We start from the raw sequence: 21,050 nt of genomic DNA on the forward strand, positions 1-21,050 counted from the left end.
GAAGTGCCTTCCCAGTGTGTTCTGGCAGTTTGAGTATTTACCATTTACTGTAGTATTACCCTTGTACCTGTGTATGGTACCCTTTTGTAACTTGCACAAGTCACTTTTCTCTTGTAACACACTGTTTGCTACCTCTCAGTTTTGTTTGCTTTAGATACTTGCACAAGTGCCACCATTGCCTACGTAACGTTTTTTCTTGTGCTGGAGTGTCTGCCATTAATTGCAGTATTATACCTCTACTTGTATTTTGTACGCTTTTGTAACCTGCACACATATCTCTATCGTTTGCTCCTCTTGTATTTTGGTTGCTCACTATTGTCACTTTTGATTCATGTAACTTAACGTTTTATATTGTAATTTGTCCTCTTATAATTTTCTCCTCATGTATTATTGCTGTTCCTAGTGTGAAGCGCTCTGACACCTTCGGGTAAAGTCTGCGCTATATAATATCGCATAAATAAATAAATAAAACAAAACAATTCCAAACATCACCAGGCCCCCACAGCAAGACTCATTCTTCCTCGCCCACTATGCCCTGAATGTGAAGGGCTGTGGGCGAGGTGTTAAGACTAACACCGTTTCTGGGCTGCATGGGCGCCAGGGGGCCGAGGTGCAAATGGCTCAAAGGCCTGAGAAACACCTGGCCCCCAGGGAGGCCGATTATTGCAAACAATCACCCCTCCCCAGCCCAGCCTCAGCTTGATTGCTTGGCAGGGTAGGGGTGAAGGAGAGCCCACAGCTGACAATCGCTGTCTAGCCGCACAGCAAGGCTGCTTTCATTTTCTCAGTCTCTGTCTCCGTGCACTCTGTGGGCCGTTTTTTTTTCTCCCCTTTCCTAGTCCACTCTCTGTGGACTGGGACAGGGGAGAAAAAAAACGGCCCACAGAGGGCACTGAGGCACCGGCCCTTCGGCCCATTCCCGAATGCCCGCCTTGCCAATCCGCCCCTGAGTACACTCACCCCGCTGCATTATCTTGTAGTCTACATTTGATGTCTTATGTGCTGGTGTTATGTTGCTGCTGGTGTTGTGTTGCTGCTTACGTGATATGCCCTTTTACTTTAGTGCCAGAGAATCAACATGCCAAATGGCGGAGCGGTCCTGCAATTCCGTGTGACGCGCTCCCGAAAGAGCATTTAGGCTGTCTGCCTCACAGATACACAGAGGCCTTGAGCCATGCGCGGGTCAGGGGGCTACCTGCTTCCTACCTCGCAGGAGCTCACATTATCCCTGGATACATCTTGGGTTGTAAGTTCCTCAGAGGGTTGGGTACACAGCCGTCCTGTCCCCATCTTGCACACACTGTCTGACATGGTGCTCTTCACACCCTGGGAACTTGGCTCTCAGTCCCACTGGGTGTTGGATCTGTTTAATATTGCCATCAGCAGCATAGGTCTAACTACTACTAAACTCAGGGCTTTAAGTGGGCCAGGTCTGTCTGCGTCCGAGCACTGGCAGTTATTTTCAGGGGGCCTCCAAACGGGTATCTATCGGGCTCTATTTTTGGGCCTCGCAGAGATAGTCCGTTTTCTTTATTTTTTCTTGGACTTCAGTGAGAGCATGCACATCGATGTGCGCATGCTCATTTTGCTCACTACTGAAAAGTAGAGGTCAAGCTATGACGTCATGTTAGGTGAACCGCGTTGTAGGAGGACTCTGTGACATGTTTTGAATGGAGTGGTGGCTTCGTTAAAACTCACCCCAGTGAAGCCGCGTTGCCTTCTGGAAGCAGTGCTTCTAGTACACTTAGGCTCACGTGAAGACACCCTATACGGGAGGTGTCTGCCTGGGCATTTCCTGGGATGACTACACTGGTATTGGGAAGGGTGTATGGCGTTATCCATAGCCTAGCTGTAACAAGGAGAGGAGAGAGCAGTCGTAGAGCTGACGGCTGTTCAGAGCAGGGGGTGCTGCTACACTAGTTACCTATATTTAGACCACGCCCCTACTCGGATAGACCACACTCCTTTGAGAGGTTTGCCCCGCCCCTTTTAGAGCACCCCCAGGTTTTTTTCCCACTTAAAGCCCTAGCTTTGGTTTTAACTCTGCTAGCTATGGACACAGATTGCAGGAATTTCAGTTTTTACACCCTGCCACTTCCAAGTAGAATCTACTCGGAAGCAGAAGGATGGAAAAATGATAAAGAGTAGAATGTAGAAGTGAGAAGAGATGATGCTTAACAACTGATCAGAGTGACCAGCGGTAGGTTTGAGGCTGGGCAGCAAGATGAGGAAAGCTCTGCCATAGTTTCTTGAGTGAGTTGCTGCAAAAGCTATTTTAAGTGAATTTACAGTAGGTATCAGATCTCTTACAAGGACTCGAGTGAAGAGGTGTGCTGGCAATTTGGAGCCTAGAAAGGAACACTGTCATATAATTAGGCAAAAGTTAAAATATGAGCTGGTGTCTATCTTTGTGCACTATGCCTGCCCCAAAGGCAAGGAGGAGCAGAGGGAGCCAGGGCAGACACACCAGCTGCGGGAGCAGGCCCTGCCACGCCAACCTGCGTAACTGGTGTTTCTGACTGCATGCGTCGATGTGATCACTGAAACCAATGTGTCGTGCTTTATAGCAATGGGTGGGCATACCATTATCAAGCTCACCCAATGTAATGGAAGGTCTCTTTAGCAGGAAGCAGCAAGAGTGAAGAAAGGATATCTGAACAGGTTTCCCCCTTCCTTGTCACTGCCCGCGTCCTGAAGTTCTGCGGCTTTGTACTCTGAGGAGACAGGTTTCATCAGTTTGGAAAAACAACGAAAATGTCTAAACCAAATTGGTACTAAATGTCATCACGCGACACAAACGTCGCAGTAGGCACCCTTTCTAATGTGGTGTTGCACTGAGCTGAAAATGAATAACATGCTTTAAAACGCTTCCAGCAGAAACACAATAAATTCATTCGAGAAGACCTAGGTCTGAAGTATGGCGAAATGACCTAATAAAACAAAGTCTAAAATGGAGCTCGTGTAGCAGGCACAAGACTGAATGTCTAGATGCGCCTGGAGGCAGAGTGTTGCCGCTGCAGGCAAGGGTTACTAAAGCTTTCGTCTGGTACAGAAACAAACATTATCGTTTCTCGCAAACCCCTGGCTACGATGGTTGGAAAAAAAGTTGGGAACATTTTTTAGCAACCCTAGTGGAAAATGCTGGAAAATCACTTTGTCCAGGCTAATGTTTTTTTGCCCTAAAACCAGTACCTAGAATACGACTTCTTAGTGAACAGGAAATGGCAGGCCTTCGGAAAACTCACCATATTTTACCAAGGAATACGTGCATCCGACTCCTTTTCATGTAATCAGCACTGACTGCATCCTCCGCACAAGGGAAAGCGAGGCTGCCGATTTCCCAGGTGGGTCGGTGTGATGATCTACGCCTAATAAAATTGTCTTTCCTAATTGACGACACCCTTATCTGGAAGATGCCAGGCGGTTATGAATAATGCAATGTCCCCGTAGCAGTTTAAAGTGTGTCCATCCCATGATGGGGGTAGGCAAGGCAGAGGGCGCTGCCGCATCATTCATCCAGCCCAGAGTCCCCTGGACAAACTTTGGCCTCGTCAAACACGAAGAAACAAAGCAGCCTGCAGCCTTGCTATTCACCGGCTTATATTTCATTAGTTATTTCATATTATTTATTATCGTCACCTAGTAAAATTGTATGCTTTTGCATTATTTATACCTTTTTTCCTGATTGTTCCTCTCCTGGGTTAACTTCGTCTGGTAAAACGATGCTGACTTGCAAGTGTTCCGAAGGTGGAAGAACTTCAATTGATTTTCTGTGGCTGTGGTGTGTGCGCACCACACAGTTCCTGGTATACCTCTGTAGAGATTTTCACCCGAGAGTCGAGGCACAGGACGAGCTGTAATGGTTTCTCTGCGAGGAACATTACATTGCAACTGCAAATTTCAAACCGAGATCACGTCGATTCACAGGGTCGGATTGGGATCACAATTTGGCCCAGGCACTGACAAAAAAAGTGGTCCACATTCACAGGGCGTGGCCCATATTCATGGGGCGTGGCCCACATTCACGGGGTGTGGCCCAAATTCACAGGGCGTGCCCTTTCATGAAACACACAAGAAATGTAAGTGGGAGGATAATGTTCCTAGGGAGGACAAAGGGCAAAGGTGACAATGTCCTTCAAGCTGAACAACTGAAAAAAAGCAAGTCCCCTTTATATTACAAAATTATTCCCCAGCCCTCCAGCGCAGGAGCATCTGAAAACAGTGAGGCTCCTTTCTATTGCAAAATTATTCCCTAGCCCTCCAGCACAGGAGCACCTGAAAAACAGAGAGGCCCCTTTCTATTTCAAAATTATTCCCCAGCCATCCAGCGCAGGAGCCCCAGCTATTTGTATATTATTCAGCTCTCCCCAGCCCTTCACTGCCTCAGGGCAAAGGCCTGGCGGGCGAGGGGATAAAACAAAAAACACATGGGAGTGGAGGGGGCTAAAGTGAACATGGTGCAAGTTCCCAACAGCACCTTGCCCCCACAGTGAGACCCATTCTTCCTCGCCCACTATGCCCTGAATAAGAAGGGCTGTGGGCGAGGTGTTAACGCAAACACTGTTTCAGGGCTGCATCAGCCCCAAGGCCGCCCCCCACCTCCTCCCCAGGTGAAAATAGCTCAAGGGCCTGAGCAACACCTGGCCCCCTGGGATGCCGACTCTTGCACACAATCACCCCTCCCCAGCCCACCATCAGGGAGATTGCTTGGCAGGGGGTCAAGGAGAGGTCACAGCTGATAATTGCTGAACGGCCGCCCAGCGAAGCTGCTTTCCTCTCCCTGTCAGTGCTCTCAGTGGATTGGGAAAGGGGAAAAGCAAATCGGCCCACAGAGTGCACTGAGACATCGGCCCATGCCCAAGTGCCAGCAGTGCCAATCCGCCCCGGTCGATTCATACACGTGGCAGTGAAAGACACACATCGCTGGTCAAAAACCAGAGAGCATTGCACCCGCTGAGAGTTCGGTCAGTTTCATGATGTGGACATGCCTTTATGGTATTAAAGTAAAGTGAGGTGTTTTTCTTATTTAGAAAGAGCACAAAATGCCCATTTTCCCAACAAAACAGGCAGCAGAGACAAAACAAGCTATAGACATGTGGATGTTCATGTTGTTATAACATTCGTAATCCACAAACTATAAGGACAAACGTACAGTTAAGCCACAGTGTTGATTTATGCAGAGTGAAGAAAACAGGCTACAGGACACAGAGGTGGTAAATGGACGGGCAGAGAGAAGGGTGTGGGAGTTCCTGAGTTAATCGGTGACTCTAGGCAAGGGATGGGTGTATGGTTGAAGGAGCATCCCTTTTAAGCACAGACTTTAAGTCACCCCTGTAGACTCTGCTGAACCCAAAGGGGATATTCCTATTATCATTAGTGAGTACAGTCAATACTTACTATTTAATGGTAGATATACAGTTGTGGGGTCCTAACGAACAAGTTACTTATCTTCGGTAATGCATTATCTGGTAGAGACTCTATATAGCTGCACAAAAACGTTGGCCCTGAAAAGGGAAGTAAGCCTAGCCCTACAATATTAGTCCGCAAAGCGGGGAGGCATGGGTGGGGCTGTAAGGAATCTGCAGCCACATACAGGCTCTACCAGATAAAGCGTTACCCAAGGTAAGTAACTTGTTCATTTGATAGAGAATTCTAGCGCCAGATTCCTTACTTTGAATTAGATACCCGAGCCATACCATCCTGGCGGTGAGGAGTTGTGCACCCATATCCTATACTGGGAAGTCCTGCAGCATCGAACGGGCAAAGTTCCAGTCCCTGCGGACCTGACCATCCAGGCAGTAGTGTTTTGCAAACATGTGCAAAGATGACCATGCTGCTGCCTGACAGATGTCTTGGACTGGGACACCCAGAGCCAAGGCCGTTGTCGCAGCCTTTCCCCTAGTGGAATGGGCCCTTAATCCCTGAGGGGGCTGCTTCTTTGCCAGGGCGGAACAGATATTGATGCAAAGAGGAACCCAGCGAGACATGGTCCTTTTCTGTACTGCCCCTCCCTTCTTCACTCCAACGTACCCCACGTCATCCACCAGGAACTCTTTTGTGCCGTCAAGGTTGAACGACAACGCTCTTTTTGGGTCCAGCTGATGGAGACGCTCCTCTTCCTTAGTAGGCTGCAGGGGAGCACAGAAGGTGGGCAACATGATGGACTGACCCAGATGGAAAGGGGCCACAGCCTGTGGTAAAAGGATGCCCGGGTGCGAAGCACCACCTTCTCCAGAAAGGACATAAGATAAGGAGGTGAGCAAGATTACGCTTGCAGCTCACTCACCATCTGGGCTAAAGTAATCACCACCAAGAAGGCTGTTTTGATAGACAAGAGCCAGAGGGACAATTGTGTAAAGGTTCAAAGTGAACACACATCAGATAGGTGAGGACCAAATTAAGGTCCCACTGTGGCAAAAAAAAGGACGTAGGTGGTAACAGGTAAGCCAGCCCATTCCGACATCTATGTACAAGGGGAGATTTGAAAAGAGGGCTGGTCTGGAAGACACAAAAAAACTAATAGAGATGAAAGGTAACTCTTGAGAGTTCCCAAAGCAGAGCCCTGTTGGGCAAGTGTCAGAATAAACAAAAGGACTGTAGAAAAAGAAGCAGAAAGAGGGTCAATAGGCCTCTCTGGACAGTTTAATACAAATTTCTGCCAATGGCAGGCATATACCGTCTTAGTGGAAGGCCCCCTGGCTGCCAGAATAACGTTATAGACTTCGGGAGGAAGGTCAAAGGCTATCGATTGTCTCCGCTCAATCTCCATGCATGAAGGCGCAGAGTTGACAGGTTCGGGTGGAGAGCCATCCTGTGCTGCTGCAACAAAAGATTCTCCCAAAGGGGCAACCTGATCAGAGTATTAATGCTCATTCTCAGAACTTCTGGATACCAGACTCTCCTAGCCCAGTCCGGAGCTACAAGAATGACTTGGGTTCCGGTCACTCCTGATCTCCTTCAGAACCCTGGGCAGAAGTGCTATGGGCGGAAAGACGTACAGCAGGCCCGAGCTCCACTCGCGATGAAAGCCGTCGCTGAGCGATAGCCGTCTTTGGAGGCAAACAAATCTAACCAAGGTTCTCCCCACTGCTGAAAGAGACCTTGCACCACCTCTGACTGGAGACACCATTCGTGATTCGATAGGCATTGATGGCTGAGTTTGTCTGCTCTAACCTTCAGAGAACCTGCCAGGTGTTGAACCACCAGGGTTATGACCTACTGTCCCAGCCATGTCCAGAAACGCAGGGCCTCTCGACAAAGGGTCCACAATCCCACCCCGCCCGCTTGTTGCAGTACCACATGGCGTTGGTGTTGTTTGTGAACACTTGCATCAGCTTCCCCTTGACAAAGGGAAGAAATTCTTTCAATGCCAATCAAATCGCCCCAAGCTCCAACAAATTTATGTGGAGCCCCGTCTCCGCCAGATACAAGTGTCCTCTGATATCCACCTTTTCCAGATGGCTGCCCCATCTCAGAAGTGACGCATCTGTCAAGACTGTGAGATCTGGTTGGGGAAAGGAGAAGGGTCTGCCATTGACCCAATCGTGGTTCGTCAACCACCACTGCAGATCTCTTGCAGTTCCTTTCAAGATCTGGACCATGTCTGTGAGATTTCCTTGATGCTGTGCCCACTGGAACTTCAGGTCCCACTGCAGAGGCTGTATACGCCTCCAGGCATGCTTTACCAACAGGATGCAGGAGGCCATGAGGCCCAACAGCCTCAGAGTCAGTCTCACCAAAATCCAGGATGGAGGCTGAAATATTGAAATCATAACCTGAATATCCTGAACTCGCTGCTCGGAAGGATAGGCCCGAAACTGCACTGTGTCCAGAACTGCCCCAATGAAAGGGAGTGTCTGAGGAGTAGTCAGGTGTGACCTTGGCACGTTTATAGAGAACCTAATTGAATGCAGAAGGTCTGCCGTAGTCTGAAGGTGGGAGATGACTGCCAGAGGCGAGAACACCTTCAACAGCCAGTCGTCGAGGTAGCGGAAGACTGACACCCCTAACCTGTTCAAATAAGCTGTGACCACCACCATCACCTTGATGAACACCTGAGGGGCACTGGTAAGAACAAAGGGGAGCACGGTAAACTGAAAGTGCTCACCGTCTATATTGAACCGCAGGCAACGCCTGTGGCCCGGCAGGATGGGGATGTGAAAATACACGTCCTGCAGGTCAAACGCTACCATCCAGTCTTCTTGGTCGAGGGCAGACCAGACCTAAGCCTGGGTGAGCATCTTGAACTTCTTCTTCTTGAGGAAGTGATTGATTGTTCGCAGATCCAAAATGGGCCACAACCCTTTGTTCCTCTTCGGAATCAGAAAGTAGCAGGAATAACAGCTAATGTCTACTTCTGAAATTGGGACCCTTTCTATTGCTCCCTTAGCCAACAGAACTGTATCTTCCTCTTGGAGTAACCTTAAATTATCCTCCGTCAGCCGTTCCTGATTTGGCAGAATGAGAGAAAGGAAAAGAGAGGAAAGGCAGAGAATAGCCCTCCTGGACGATCTGCAAGACCCTGTTTGTCTGATGTTATGGATCTCTAGTGGGGGAGCTGACTAATTCTTCCACCAACTGGAGTAGTGTGGTCCTGCAGAGTCAGCCTAGGAGTGCCTGGAGGCTGCGGCTGCTGGGGGAAGTGTGGTCAACGACTTCTGGCCTCCATTCCTGGATCAGAATGCACCGCGTCCACCTCCTCGCACGTCTTGGGCAGTCTGTGCAGGACGGTGGCTGGGATAGGGCTGACACAGCTGGAAACCCCTTCCATTGCCGCGAAAGAAAGACTGGCCACGAGGAGTGGAGGAGAGACCCAAGGATCTGGCCCTAGCTCAAGACTCCTTGAACCTGACCAGGGCGGAGAGCCTTTTCTTCCAAAAGACAGGTTCCATCAAAGGGCATGTCCATCAGATTGCTTGGGTATTGCCCGAGAACCCAGTTGTTGTAAGCCAGGAGTACCATCAGGATTCAAGCAAGCCAGGCCGAAGACGGCTGTAATGCCAGAAACCGGTCCCCGGAAGCTTGTTTCCTTTCCAGTAAAAGAATTGGCTTGGTAGTTTGGTCTGCCCTGTTCCCATGATGCACTGGGCCAGGGACAGACTAATTTGCATGTAGCCAGGTTTTGAGCTGGGATGGTGCAGTGAGCTAAAAAACGGTGATGGATCAAGCCCTGATCTGTTGACTGGGTAGGAGTGCTCTGCTTAATTCAGATACTCTGTCCATCACCACCCCCTTTTCTGAATCGTAAGCCAGGAGTGGCATCTCAAGGCCACTGTCATTGAAATTGATCAGCCCAGCGAATCCGTCATATCTAGGCCACACTATATGGTGAACTTTGCTGCATCTCTCCCATCCTTGAGTGCTTGGGAGAGCTCAGCCCGGGCCTCCACCGGGATCTGTGGCAGCACTTGTGCAACTGTCTCCCATAGGGAGTGGGTGAAACTGCCAAATAAGCATGCAGTATTCACCGACCGCAATGCCAGGCTGGAGGAAGAAAACTACTTCTTTCAAAATGAGTCCAGCCTCTTGGATTCCCTATCCGGAGGGACAGAAGGGCACGCGCATGGGATGTAGAGGCCTGCACTACCAAACTTTCTGGGGTGGGGTGTCAGCTGAGGAACTTTGGGTCGCCCGCAGCTCGGGGATGGTGGTGTGCAATCTTCCTACTCACAGGAGCCCTTGAGCTAGGCTTGGACCACATGGCTAGAAGGATGTCTGTAAGTGCCTCATTAAAGGGCAAAAGGGGTTCGGAAGTGAAAGCCCCTGGTTGAAGCACCTCGGTAAGATTAGTCCTGACCTGCACTGAGGGCAGTTCTAGTCCAAGGACGTCAGCTGTCCTCTTTATCACCATGGCATAGGATGCTCCATCCTCTGCAGCCACTGTTGGTGGAGAAAGCATACCAGTATCTGGGGAAGTGTTCAGTCCCTATGTCTCCCCAAGTTCGCCATACCCCTAAGTTCTCCACAGAGACATCCTGGTACTCCAGAGGGTCCATAGACCCCTACCATTCCTCTCCTGAGCCTAGCACATCTTCAAAGTGCTCAGGCGATAACATCGAACCTCTGGGTTTAATTGACACCGGAATCGACATTGAGCAACCTTGCTCTGTGACGTTGGGGATGAAGATGGGGCTGGTGCTGGCGGTACCACAGGCACAGACTTCGGATCCGATGCCGGGAGAGCCTGCAATGGCACAACCGGGTTCAGATCCTTGAGGCCCCAAAGGCGCCGTGGCCGAAGCCGATGGCATTGAGCCCGATGGGGCCCCTTCTGACTCCACGGGGCCCGAGTACTTACCAGCTGGGTCATTCCACTCAAATACATGCCGCATGGCCCCATGAAATTATTTTGTTTGAGCGGGAGTCGTTCCGGCTTCCGATAGGGGGGAGGCGCGAAGTCAACTCTGGCTCCGCGGAACTGTGCTTAGAGCGCCGGTGCTCCTTATCTCTCTTGTCGACGGACGATAGCCGAGGTGAAGATGAAGTCCGCTTGGACTTCTACTTATGCCTTTTCCCCTGAGTGTCCCGACGACCTCGAGTGGGAAGAAGAGGACTTAGGGCTCCGGTAGCAGTCCCGCGACCTCCTCTTCTTTGATCGGGACAGAGACCTCCACGGAGTCTTGCTGGCTGACAGGCCGCGAGGAGCTTTATCGCTCGTTCCCTCAAGGCCTTCGGAACCATGGCCCAGCAGCCCGAGCATGACTTCGAATCGTGGTCTTTCTAGAGACAGACGAGGTGGGGATCCGTGACCGATATCATGCATTGGCAGGCCCCACATGGATTGAAACCTGCCTTCCTCAAAGAGATCTCTTGAACACAAAGTGGAATTTTTTTTTCTGTGCGGGAGAATTAACAAGTGGGCGGGATTTGGACGGCCCCCGGCCGTCATGCGAACTCGCCCATCGTGACGCGTGATGGCCAGGGGCCGTCGTGAACACCGAAGGGGTTAAAAGTACAGCAGGGAACCGACTAGAAATGCAGTAGGGCACACTAAAACGTCTCTCTCTCTTTCTCTCTCTATGGCATATCCTGTGTAACAGAATTGTGGTTTTGAGCTCTGACACTGACGAAGACACAAACAGGTGAGCCTTGACGCACACACACTTGTGTAAAATTACAATTTTGGTCAACAAAACCCAAATCCTAGACTGTCAACATTGTAAGTCCTGACTATGTCTTCTTATATTAGATTAATTTTTAGTTTTGGGTGGCTGATCCGAATGAACCAATAGTTTTAGGTGCTGATATGTAGGTGATTAAAAAGCATAATGTATAGTTCTTACAGCTGTTGGCAGCATTTGTCTGGCTTTCCCGACTCTAGCCTGGTTGCTTCTTTCAATTACATGGAGTTTTCCTAGTGGTCAAGAGGACAGTTACACAATAAAGATATTAATATAAATGTTCCTGGTCACTCAATCCACCCTGTCATAATTTCACTAAAATCAAGACAGCCGATGCCTTTTGATCCGGCTTAACAGGAACTGGAACTGCAGGTCTTCTCACACAAATTACATCACAGGAAGTTACTTCACATAGTCACTAAATAAGCGGAAGTCATAGGAGGTATATACAACTACCTATTACGATTGTACTAGTAACAAAATGATATGTTTTCATCTAGTGCAAAAATACAGTTTCTCTGCCAGAGCGGATTCGAGGCCGCTCTTAGCCCACTATAAACCCTGTTCATGGTCCACCCACAGCAACCCAAAGTCCTAATAAACAAAGCCGGACTCGAACAAGTAGTTGTCTTCTGCTGCAGTGCACTGCACGAGCCTAACGCCCACCAATATTGATTGAGATTCTTTTTAGCTACTGCAAGTATGAAAAACCAAAGGCATGCTGCAGTGCTTGAGGTAGATTTTCAATTGTGTAACTAAAATGGGAGACAGCTATCTCTGCCATACACAGGCCGTTTCTTGATAAATTGATGTAATATAATATAAGCAGTTTGACTAAGCCCGCTGCACTGGCCTACACAGTTGATTTGTTACCGAGATGTGATGCCCACTTGCACTACAAAAGAGGACAACGCTCAGCATGTGCATATGGCAGGATTGAGGATGTGACTGGAAAGCTTTTGTTTCTAGGCTGTGAACACGTTTTGACAAGCATGCCTGCTGTAAAGGTTGCAAGCAAGAGGTAGGTGGTGGTCGTGGTTGTGTGTGTGTAGGGGATGTGTGGTGGAGGGTGGGTGTATGAGAGTGTGTGTTTGTTTTTAAAGACTGGCAGTAGAGGCTGGGCTTATACAACCCATTAACTAGTAACATCAGGTCCAGTTATTGGGATACCTGTTAATGAGCATGAATGATGGCAACTAACACTTAATGAAGTCCACTCATGATTATTAGCATATTTCTTGGCCATTCTGAAGCCCCAAATGGATTCTACTATTCAATGCGCCGACATGCCCAAGCCCTAATCAATAATCAATAGCCCATTTGAGCTTTCCATGTTCATGCCTTTCGCAGCAAGAAGAATCTGCTATGTGTTGCACTTTGTCTTTACTCGAACATTATAAATGTTGCCTTTCTCTGAACATTTAGGCCAGCTCTGGGATTTTAAAATTTCTCATCACATATGCATTAGTACAACACATATTGTATTGGATTGTATTGTAATTGCATTTATATAGCGCCTACTACCCCTGACGAGGTGTCAAAGCGCTTTTTCGGCGAGTAGCAGGCTACTCCGGGACCCATAGAGGATTAGTGTTGAATTAGTATAGTGAAACATGCAAGTACATTTTAAGTGGTGGATAGGTTAGTCAGTTATTTGGATTTGGAATGATAGCAGAAGGATAGAGGAGGAAAAAGGTTTATATTTATATAGCGCTGGTTGACGCACGCTATTCAGGAAGCCAATAAAGGATTAGTGGTGAATTAATATGGTGAAATATGAAGTAATTTCAGTGGCGGATATTGAGTCGGTTATTTGGAGTGAGAAGGAAAGCGGAGGGATAAAAGGGGAAGTTTGTAACCACAGCGTTATTCACACAAAACAACCATAGGCAATGGAAACCTTAACCAAACAAAAACCTACCTTCACACTCAACATACAAAAAGTTTTACTGTAAGAATAACCGAACTGGTTTGATGAGACAAGTGGCAACACAAACAGGTCACAGAAGCAAAGAATTATTAAAAAATACACCAATGACCTGGATTGGTAGAATGGTCAGTTTGGAGAACAGAAGCTGTACAATATGGTGCTTCCTACACCTTCAGATTGTGTACCTACCGCTGACGTTCCCAGGAGTGCTGAACTGGGACATGTCCAGTAGCTTACGTGGAGTGGACAGGTTGGTGACATCAAGCAGGGGCACAGAGGAAGAGTCCTTCGCCAGAGAGCTGCGATGGAAGAGACGACAAATTGTCACTTCAGAGCATAAACACAAAGCACAGCATAGGAATGTAACAAGTTAGAGCAGTGTACTGGAAGAGTCGCATCATGCCATCATCAGTTATTAGTGCAAAATAAACACGTGATGGACGGAATGCTGGACAATAAAGTCATTCACTCCCAGTCACAAGGATCTGGGTTAAATCCATCATTCTTTTGCTCACCACACCACCCCAGTTTGGACCCAGCCATATGCAAATCAGTCTTGACCCTGTTCCTTTTGGGAACAGTCCAACCCGAACTGCCAAGACAGGTCCTCCCTGGACCGGAAACAAGCATCCTGGGACCGGTTTCAGGGTAATCACCCTTCATCAGCCAAGCTAGCTTGAATCCAGTGGTGTAGTGAGCAGTGGTGTAGTGAGCACAGTTATTAGGTCTTAAAAATATAGCTTTATTAACAAGAGGTGTAGCTGTTTCCCCAAATCAAAGACGCCTATTATTTTTAACCTGTGTGACATGCTAACTTTATGAGATTTGAAGCCAGGACCTGCATAATGCCCACCAATCCCATGCCCATTAGTCTACGGGCTGACTTGTATGAGGAAATACAGTGGTCTTTTCGCAAACACATGAAAATAAAAGTCGTGTTGTGGAGAAGTGCTATCCATCATTGCTAGAAGTGCTATCCATCATTGCTAGAAGTGCTATCCATCAATGCTAGAAGAGCAGCAAGTAGAGTGCACAATTCTCACCGACCATGAACATTATTATGCATTACCCTTGTCTGTCATAGTACGCCTAGTTATTTTAACTTGCTTTTCTGCTTGCCAACCACACAAATCGCCTCATCGCACCAAGCCTAACATAAACAAAAATCCTGTATAAGGAATGACAATAGGTCATCAATATGCTGGGGAATTTGTGCCATGCTCCCTTCTGTTTACTTCCAGAATCATATCATATATGGACTTCCCAAGTTCACCTGCAACTGCTTGATCCGGCACTAGCTTGATTTGGTTCAGCAAAAATAAGAATGCATGAGTATCCAGGCAAAATATTGGTATCAGATCCTGAACGCTCTGACAGGGTCACTAAAGAAGGTCCCTAAAGTTATAACTGAAGGGGGACCCAATCCCTGAAAACTATTTGCTAGATACTGAGGTGTCACAGGAGAAAGTAAACCATGCAGCAATAAAGAACACCCTCAACAAACATATTTTTCAGTTATCAAGGAAGAAGATAAGGCTAGATAGGACTAACAACATCATACGAGCCAAATATTACTCAGTCATATTTGACCAATGCCATGGGAAACAAATGTCTGATAGACATTCAATAGGCCTGGATAGTGCAACTCCTGATCAAGGAATTAAATCCAGGTTGGAAATCCATAAGGAAGATTGTTAAATGCAGGCCGTGTAACTACAAAATGGAGTCGTTGGTGCATTTTATATGCTGCTGATCTGCCCTGCTCCAACATCGTCAGAGGCTGTTAAAACCAATGTTAATAAGGCATGGGGTCAGGGCATGTGCAGGGGACAGTTTCGTGGCTCCTGGCCTGTACAGCGCCCTCGGAGCTAGACAAATTTGAAAAATACACATGAGCGACCCGAATAGAGCTGAACAACGCTATAGGCTCCGATGGGCAACAGTAAACTTCAGATAAGTGAATCTGAACCAAGCTACTTAGGGGAGTCAGATGTAAATTCCCATGACTGAGCAATACAGTTCTTAGCCCCTGATAAGTGGTCTAAAAGCCAGAACATTGGGAAAAGCTGGGAAGCCTATGAGAGTGGTCTGATCCGAGTGGTTCATTGACTCATGGCGTAATTAACCACAGGCCTATTTTGCACAGTGCTCTTTTTACCTTTATTAGGGTGGAACAGAGCGCTCATAGTTAAGCGAATGCTTTAAACAGTTGTAAATATAGCTTGCTGGAAAACTCTGCACTGAGACACTGTTGATAAAGGCAGGGATGAAGGGATTATAGTCGAGCCAAATTATATACCTTTTGCACTTTTTTACGCTAGGTCCATCCCAATGGAGGCAGCTGCGGGTTGGACCTCAACAATGACATTTTATTTAAAGGTGCTCAAATGTAAGTAGAAAGAAAAAGAATAAGTCTTTTAAATTATTCTAGCAATTGTATGGTTAAGTGATGTCATATGTGTGCATCTGCAATGATTTTAAGTAATTATGAACTAAATTATTTAATTCATTCATATCATATTATTCAACAAAAAAGATGGCTAACAAAGTTGAAAATAGTAGTACACATTTTAATTGAGATCAGGCCCATATTTAAATTTCAGAGATTCCTGGCAAAAGAGAAGAACAACTTCATAATCTGAAAGCAGCCAGGCTAGAAATGCTTTCTCGTCAGCAAAAGAGAGACGAATGATAATAATGTTCGATCTCTTCTTAACACCAGCATTCATGCTAGTGCTTATTAAATAAAGGCTACCAACTTTTTCATTACTTCTGGCGCCCGCTGCACGTTCTTGAAAATGCTGGAGCCCTGTTCATTAATGGTTATCCCTCAATAAAGAAGGCAGTGCTTAATTTATAAAAAACAGAAGTGCAGGTGCTGAAAATTTTGCCAAGGAGGCCACTGCTCACGTCTTCCTCCGGCAAGCCCCACTTTCAACACTCTCACTGCCTCAGTCTCTATCTTCTAACCTTGAACTGTTGTCTGTCCCTAAGTCTTTGCTCTAGGAGTCTATCCTCTCACCTCTCTAATTGTTTTCTATCACTTTTGTCACACCCTGTATTTCTGATTTGCCCTCTATTCATTTTAGCCCTGCACTTTTTTCTCTTCACTTTTATCCATGCTCTGCTCTCTCTCCCCTCGATCTTGGCTCTTTACTATCACTCTCTAGCAGTGATTAGCTGTGTCTCCATTTTATCATTTATTTGCTTTTTTTCCTCTGTCCTGTCCGACACATTCTTTCATTCTATCTTCTCTCTCTTAATGCTCTCTTCTTCACATCATGGCAGCTTACTCTTTGTATCTGATTTGCTCTCCTCCTTTTTTTCTACTTTGCTCCGTTTTATCTCTCTCCTCTCTTGTTGTTTCTTCTTTTCTTTACTCTTGCTGTCTCTCATCTCTAACACTGCTGCTGCCTGTGACCCCTGTCGTCAGCCTGTACATGTCCCTGCTATTTTGAACACTGAGTTTTCCTGTTGTCATTCCTAAAGAAGCGGAAGATGGCGTGTTTTACGTTCTTACCTCCACCGAGTGCAAAAACAAAATGTACACCGAATGAAAATGCTTTTTTGCATATATTAATCAGTGTGGTATGACTGGGTTTATTGCGGAACAGACGGCTGCTTGAGCACAGCAGGTCATGTCACTGCTAGTGCTGCCTGTAATTAGTAGGTCCAGGGATGATGACGGCATCGGCATCCACTGCTCAGCTTGCTGTGATCTGCCTGCTACAGCACAGGCATTGTCCCCAGCAGTAGTGCTGCCAATGCCGGTATGTATGGCTGTGGTGCCTACTGGACTCGCTCACGCTCAGCAATTACCATTCTGGGGTGCAGCGTACAGATTCTACTGGTGACGCCATGGCACACAAAAGTTGTGTTGGGCCACGGCCACATCGAGCACATTGAGGATAGCAGCAATGCAGGGCTGCCGGATATGATACTTTGGCTACGCAACAAGTGGAAAGTCCACACCTACTTTTATTTATTTTTGCTCAGGAGCCCTCACTCTTAAGTTCCAAATGCGCTCTTGCAGCATCCTTGCCTCAACTTTGTCATGAGCCAGCCCCCAGCTACAATTATCCAAGGGGAGGTTTAGGCTCAGGCAGTATCAGGGTGCAGCAGACTAGGGGAATAGAATACAAGCCATAGTTTGTCGATGACTTATTGGATTTGTGATCAGCGTGATGACATCATCACTAACGTGGTGATACACAATCATGCCTGCCTGGACAGGCATATGCCGGCCTGCCTATGAACATTTACCAGCCAGTCACCATGCAATGTATGTTATTCTTTTTATTTTTAATTGAACAATTAATATTGAGACCACCACCTGCAGGTTCAGAAATTGTAGCCCCGGCCCTGTGAAAGAAGTGCAGGTGCTAAGCACCTAAAAGCACCTGCTCAAATGAAGCACTGAAAGAAGGTAAAATTAGATCCCCAGATGGTCAAAATATGCTGAACTCTCAGTCCCTTGTATGGAGGCATTCTATTTAGTAAGTTTTTGTAAAGCACAAATACTGCATGTAAAAGGTATTGAAATGCTGTACTAAGGACAGACCGACAAGTGGGCTATTAAGGGGGTGGTACACCTGAGTACTGAAAGGTGGGGACGGCTTTAGAGTGGCCTGACAAGTAGTCTCGGAAATGGCGATAGTCCACAGAGCCACAATAGATAAGGATAATATGAAGCTTGCTGCCCTGTATGTTCATCATAGAGCTTTGAAATATATAACGCTCCCAAAGTAAGATTCCACTCAGAGTAGTTTTTGTTTTCCCTTTGCCGTAACAGTTGTCTCCTGCTCTCCGTAAATGTAGGATAAATAATAAGTAATAATAATGTAGGAGGAAAAATAAATGCCAATCCCAAACAATGAGTGCCAGTGGGCACCACCATCCCCATAAATGAGTGCCAGTGTCCCCAACCAACTCAATGTAAGCACTACTACCAATCTTTTGTTTGTTTGCACTTCAGACCTATGATTAAGGTGATGCACTGCACTGCACATACAAGGTACATGGTGTGGCATGTTTCAACAGATTGTTAATCCTTTCTAACAGACAAGGAGATGCTAGGGTGTATGTTACGTTTGTGGTTTTTGTAATATTAAGGTTCTGTAAACCTGGGCGGATGCCCTATAGAGTGTACAAACTGCTCTGTTTTACTCTGGTTCATTACATGGGATGTTTGTCTGGCTGGGCATGGGCCCTCATTCCAATTGGCATTTTCCTGCATATTTTACACTTGTTGCTAGAATGAAATGCCTATAAAGAATTGTTAAAAAAAAAAATAATTGTGTGTTCCCCCTTTTCAGATTTTCCAATTTCTTAATAGGATCCTAGTAAGTGGAAGAACTAAGTCTTAGATCATAATTAAGTCTTACTTCATAGGTCGTCGGATGCAACGGCTGCATCATTTTTGTCATCACTGGCGGAAGAAAACCACAATACTGTGTCATCCGATGACTTGTCACAAATCAGAGTCAATTTCATCCACAATCTTCAGAGCTTATTCAATGAAGATTTGTTTCCATACTAACAAATCGCCTATCACGAATTACATTTTAATTTCATGGGAGTGAAGCATTAAGATTCAAACAATATATGTTGGGATTAATATATTGGTATCAATGGGCCCCATCACATAGATTAAATGAAATAGCCAGTAGTAAGAATACAGTTGTAATGTATGATTGATTTACTAGAACTCCTAATCTGCATGGGAAAATTAGGGATATCTCCTGGCATCAGGTTTTTTTTTTGGTTACTGAAAACACTACACATCTAATTAACAGTGCACAGCTAAGAAGTTGCAAAATTAAGCAGCATCATCTAGTATAGCCACCACTACCAAGACTCATAGCATAACGTCCACAAACTGAGAAAGTCAGAATTGTAAGAAAAAACAAACCAAACTTGTTTTTAATTGCAGCGGGATTCTAACCATCAAGAATGAAATCCCGAGTGATTGTCATAAGCCAAGAATTCAATGAAAGTGATGGAATCTATAAAGGTACTGGAAAACGTTGAAAACAACCCCACTAATATCGGAAACGAGAGCAGGCTGATCACCACCATCTACTTGGCTCTAGCTCCCCTTATGTTCAAATCAATATATGAATTTGTAGAGGAGGTTGGGGTTTTACGGTCATACCCATTAATCTGATGAATCGTGCCATGCTCCAACACCAAAGCACTTTCTGCAACCCATGCTATGGGGGAGAGGGGAGAGGTACTGTATGTGCAATTAAGTTTGGAGGTGCATTTAATTGCACCACAGTAGGTGGTGCATTTCTTCTGAATAGGTAAATAGAAGTTATCATGCATGGCCTAAGTAAGCACACAGAAACATATCTTATAGTGATGCCATTTACAATGTGTGAGCTGTAGCAACAGGTCACCTATTTAACCCTCATTAGCTTTCTTTACAGGGAGTAAATATTGATTGTTCATTTTATTTCTTTCAGGGATTTTGTGAGGGAGGCATGCCAAATGACTGCCACCTCAGAGTACAATGGGGGAGGGAGTACAATGAATGAAACAGGTGATCGAGCTCACAGGTTGATCTTATTTGCTGTCCAGTCCAACTAGACAGCAAACTGATGAGCAGTAAAGTAGAGCAGAACAGAGGAGGTCAAGAGAATTAGAACAACCATCAGAGGCAAGTGGAACTTAATGATATGGCTCAGCTTCAAGCACAGAAGGAAGCCGTGTCTATATTTGGGCACCCCCGCTAAAATCACTGAGTAGTGGACCATCCTATTACATGATTCCTGTAGCTACCTTAATGTATCGTGGAAACGGTTAATGAACCCTGCGCCTCTGCCTACATGAGCTCTGTGGGAACATTCACAGACAGTGACTACAGGAAGAGTGTCCACTCAACAGCAATGGAGCTTTCTCCTACTGCAATACAACCCGTGGCCCTCCCCCTAGATTGTGCAGACATTCTTTTTTTGTGTGAAATCCGTTTATTGGCATTTCTTTTTTCTTTTTTTAAGTTCAACAATACAAAAGGCACTGCAGTACAATCAAAATGACTTTGCGATTGTTCATGGGCGGCACTACACCAACATCACGATTTACAAGGGCGTAAAGGTGGAACACGTATTCAGTCCGTATACAGGATATAAGCGCCCAGGCGTGTCCTCTGTTTAGGAACAAGAGATTAATACGCTTCCCCCCCCAGCAAGGAAGGGGACAAGGTTTGCATTCCCAACCCAAGATAAGAAACACGTGCAAAGGAACAAAACAGCTAACTGCGATACCGTCACCAAAATACATTATCATCGTTTGCCCCCATTCTCGACCCCCCCACGCATGGCTCCTCACAAGGTGTTATCTCGCAGCTGTGTCGCGCAGTGCTCAGGAGAGTGTGTCTGGTGCGGTGCTCCCTACGTCCCCGCCCCTCTTGCCTGACGCGCCAGCTGAGCGCCCCACCGCCCCCTCCTCCGCAGCGGCTCCCGCCTCCTGTAGGGTGTTCAGCATGTGTTCCCACCTCTCCGCCATAGGCTCCTTACGGAGTACCATGACTTCCTCCCTCCTGATGGCCGTCCATTCCGCACGAACCCAGGACGAGAGCGATAGGATCCACGCCCTGGTGGCGGGTGGATCCCCTGCCTTCCATCTTCTGGTGAGGAGTCGTACTGCTGTCACCATCCCTAGGTCAAGGAATCTAGACGACGCCTTATCCTTAGGCGTCCTCTTAAAGAGGTGCAGGAGGTTCTCGGGCCAATTGCAAGGGATGACTCGGCCAGTGCTCCGCGCGAGCAGTGCATGAATGTCCCTCCAATAGGCGCTGAGGCTCGGACAACGCCACAGAATGTGGAGGAGATCTGCATTCACTTCTCCGCATCTAGGGCAGGACGCGTCTGCTCTGTGAAAGTATTTATTTATCAAGTCAGGGGTTAGATAGACCCTATGCACTATATACACCTGAATTTGGCGGAACTTCATATTCCTGGGGATACGGACCAGGCTTTTGAGGACCTTTTCCCATT

General features: G+C 46.8%; 1 protein-coding gene across 2 annotated transcripts in view; it reads right to left on the bottom strand.

Annotated features, from left to right (window-relative positions):
* EXOC4 (exocyst complex component 4) overlaps positions 1-21,050 on the bottom strand; it is a 1,827,849-nt gene that overhangs the window by 1,578,357 nt on the left and 228,442 nt on the right. For both annotated transcript variants that reach the window (XM_086918922.1, XM_086918920.1), the window contains exon 5: positions 13,240-13,349. In XM_086918922.1, coding sequence (XP_086775048.1) covers positions 13,240-13,349 — 110 coding nt within the window. The remainder of the gene's footprint in view (positions 1-13,239; positions 13,350-21,050) is intronic.

Source organism: Lissotriton vulgaris, chromosome 1_1 (assembly GCF_964263255.1).
Source record: "Lissotriton vulgaris chromosome 1_1, aLisVul1.2, whole genome shotgun sequence".
Taxonomy (NCBI): Eukaryota; Metazoa; Chordata; class Amphibia; order Caudata; family Salamandridae; genus Lissotriton; species Lissotriton vulgaris.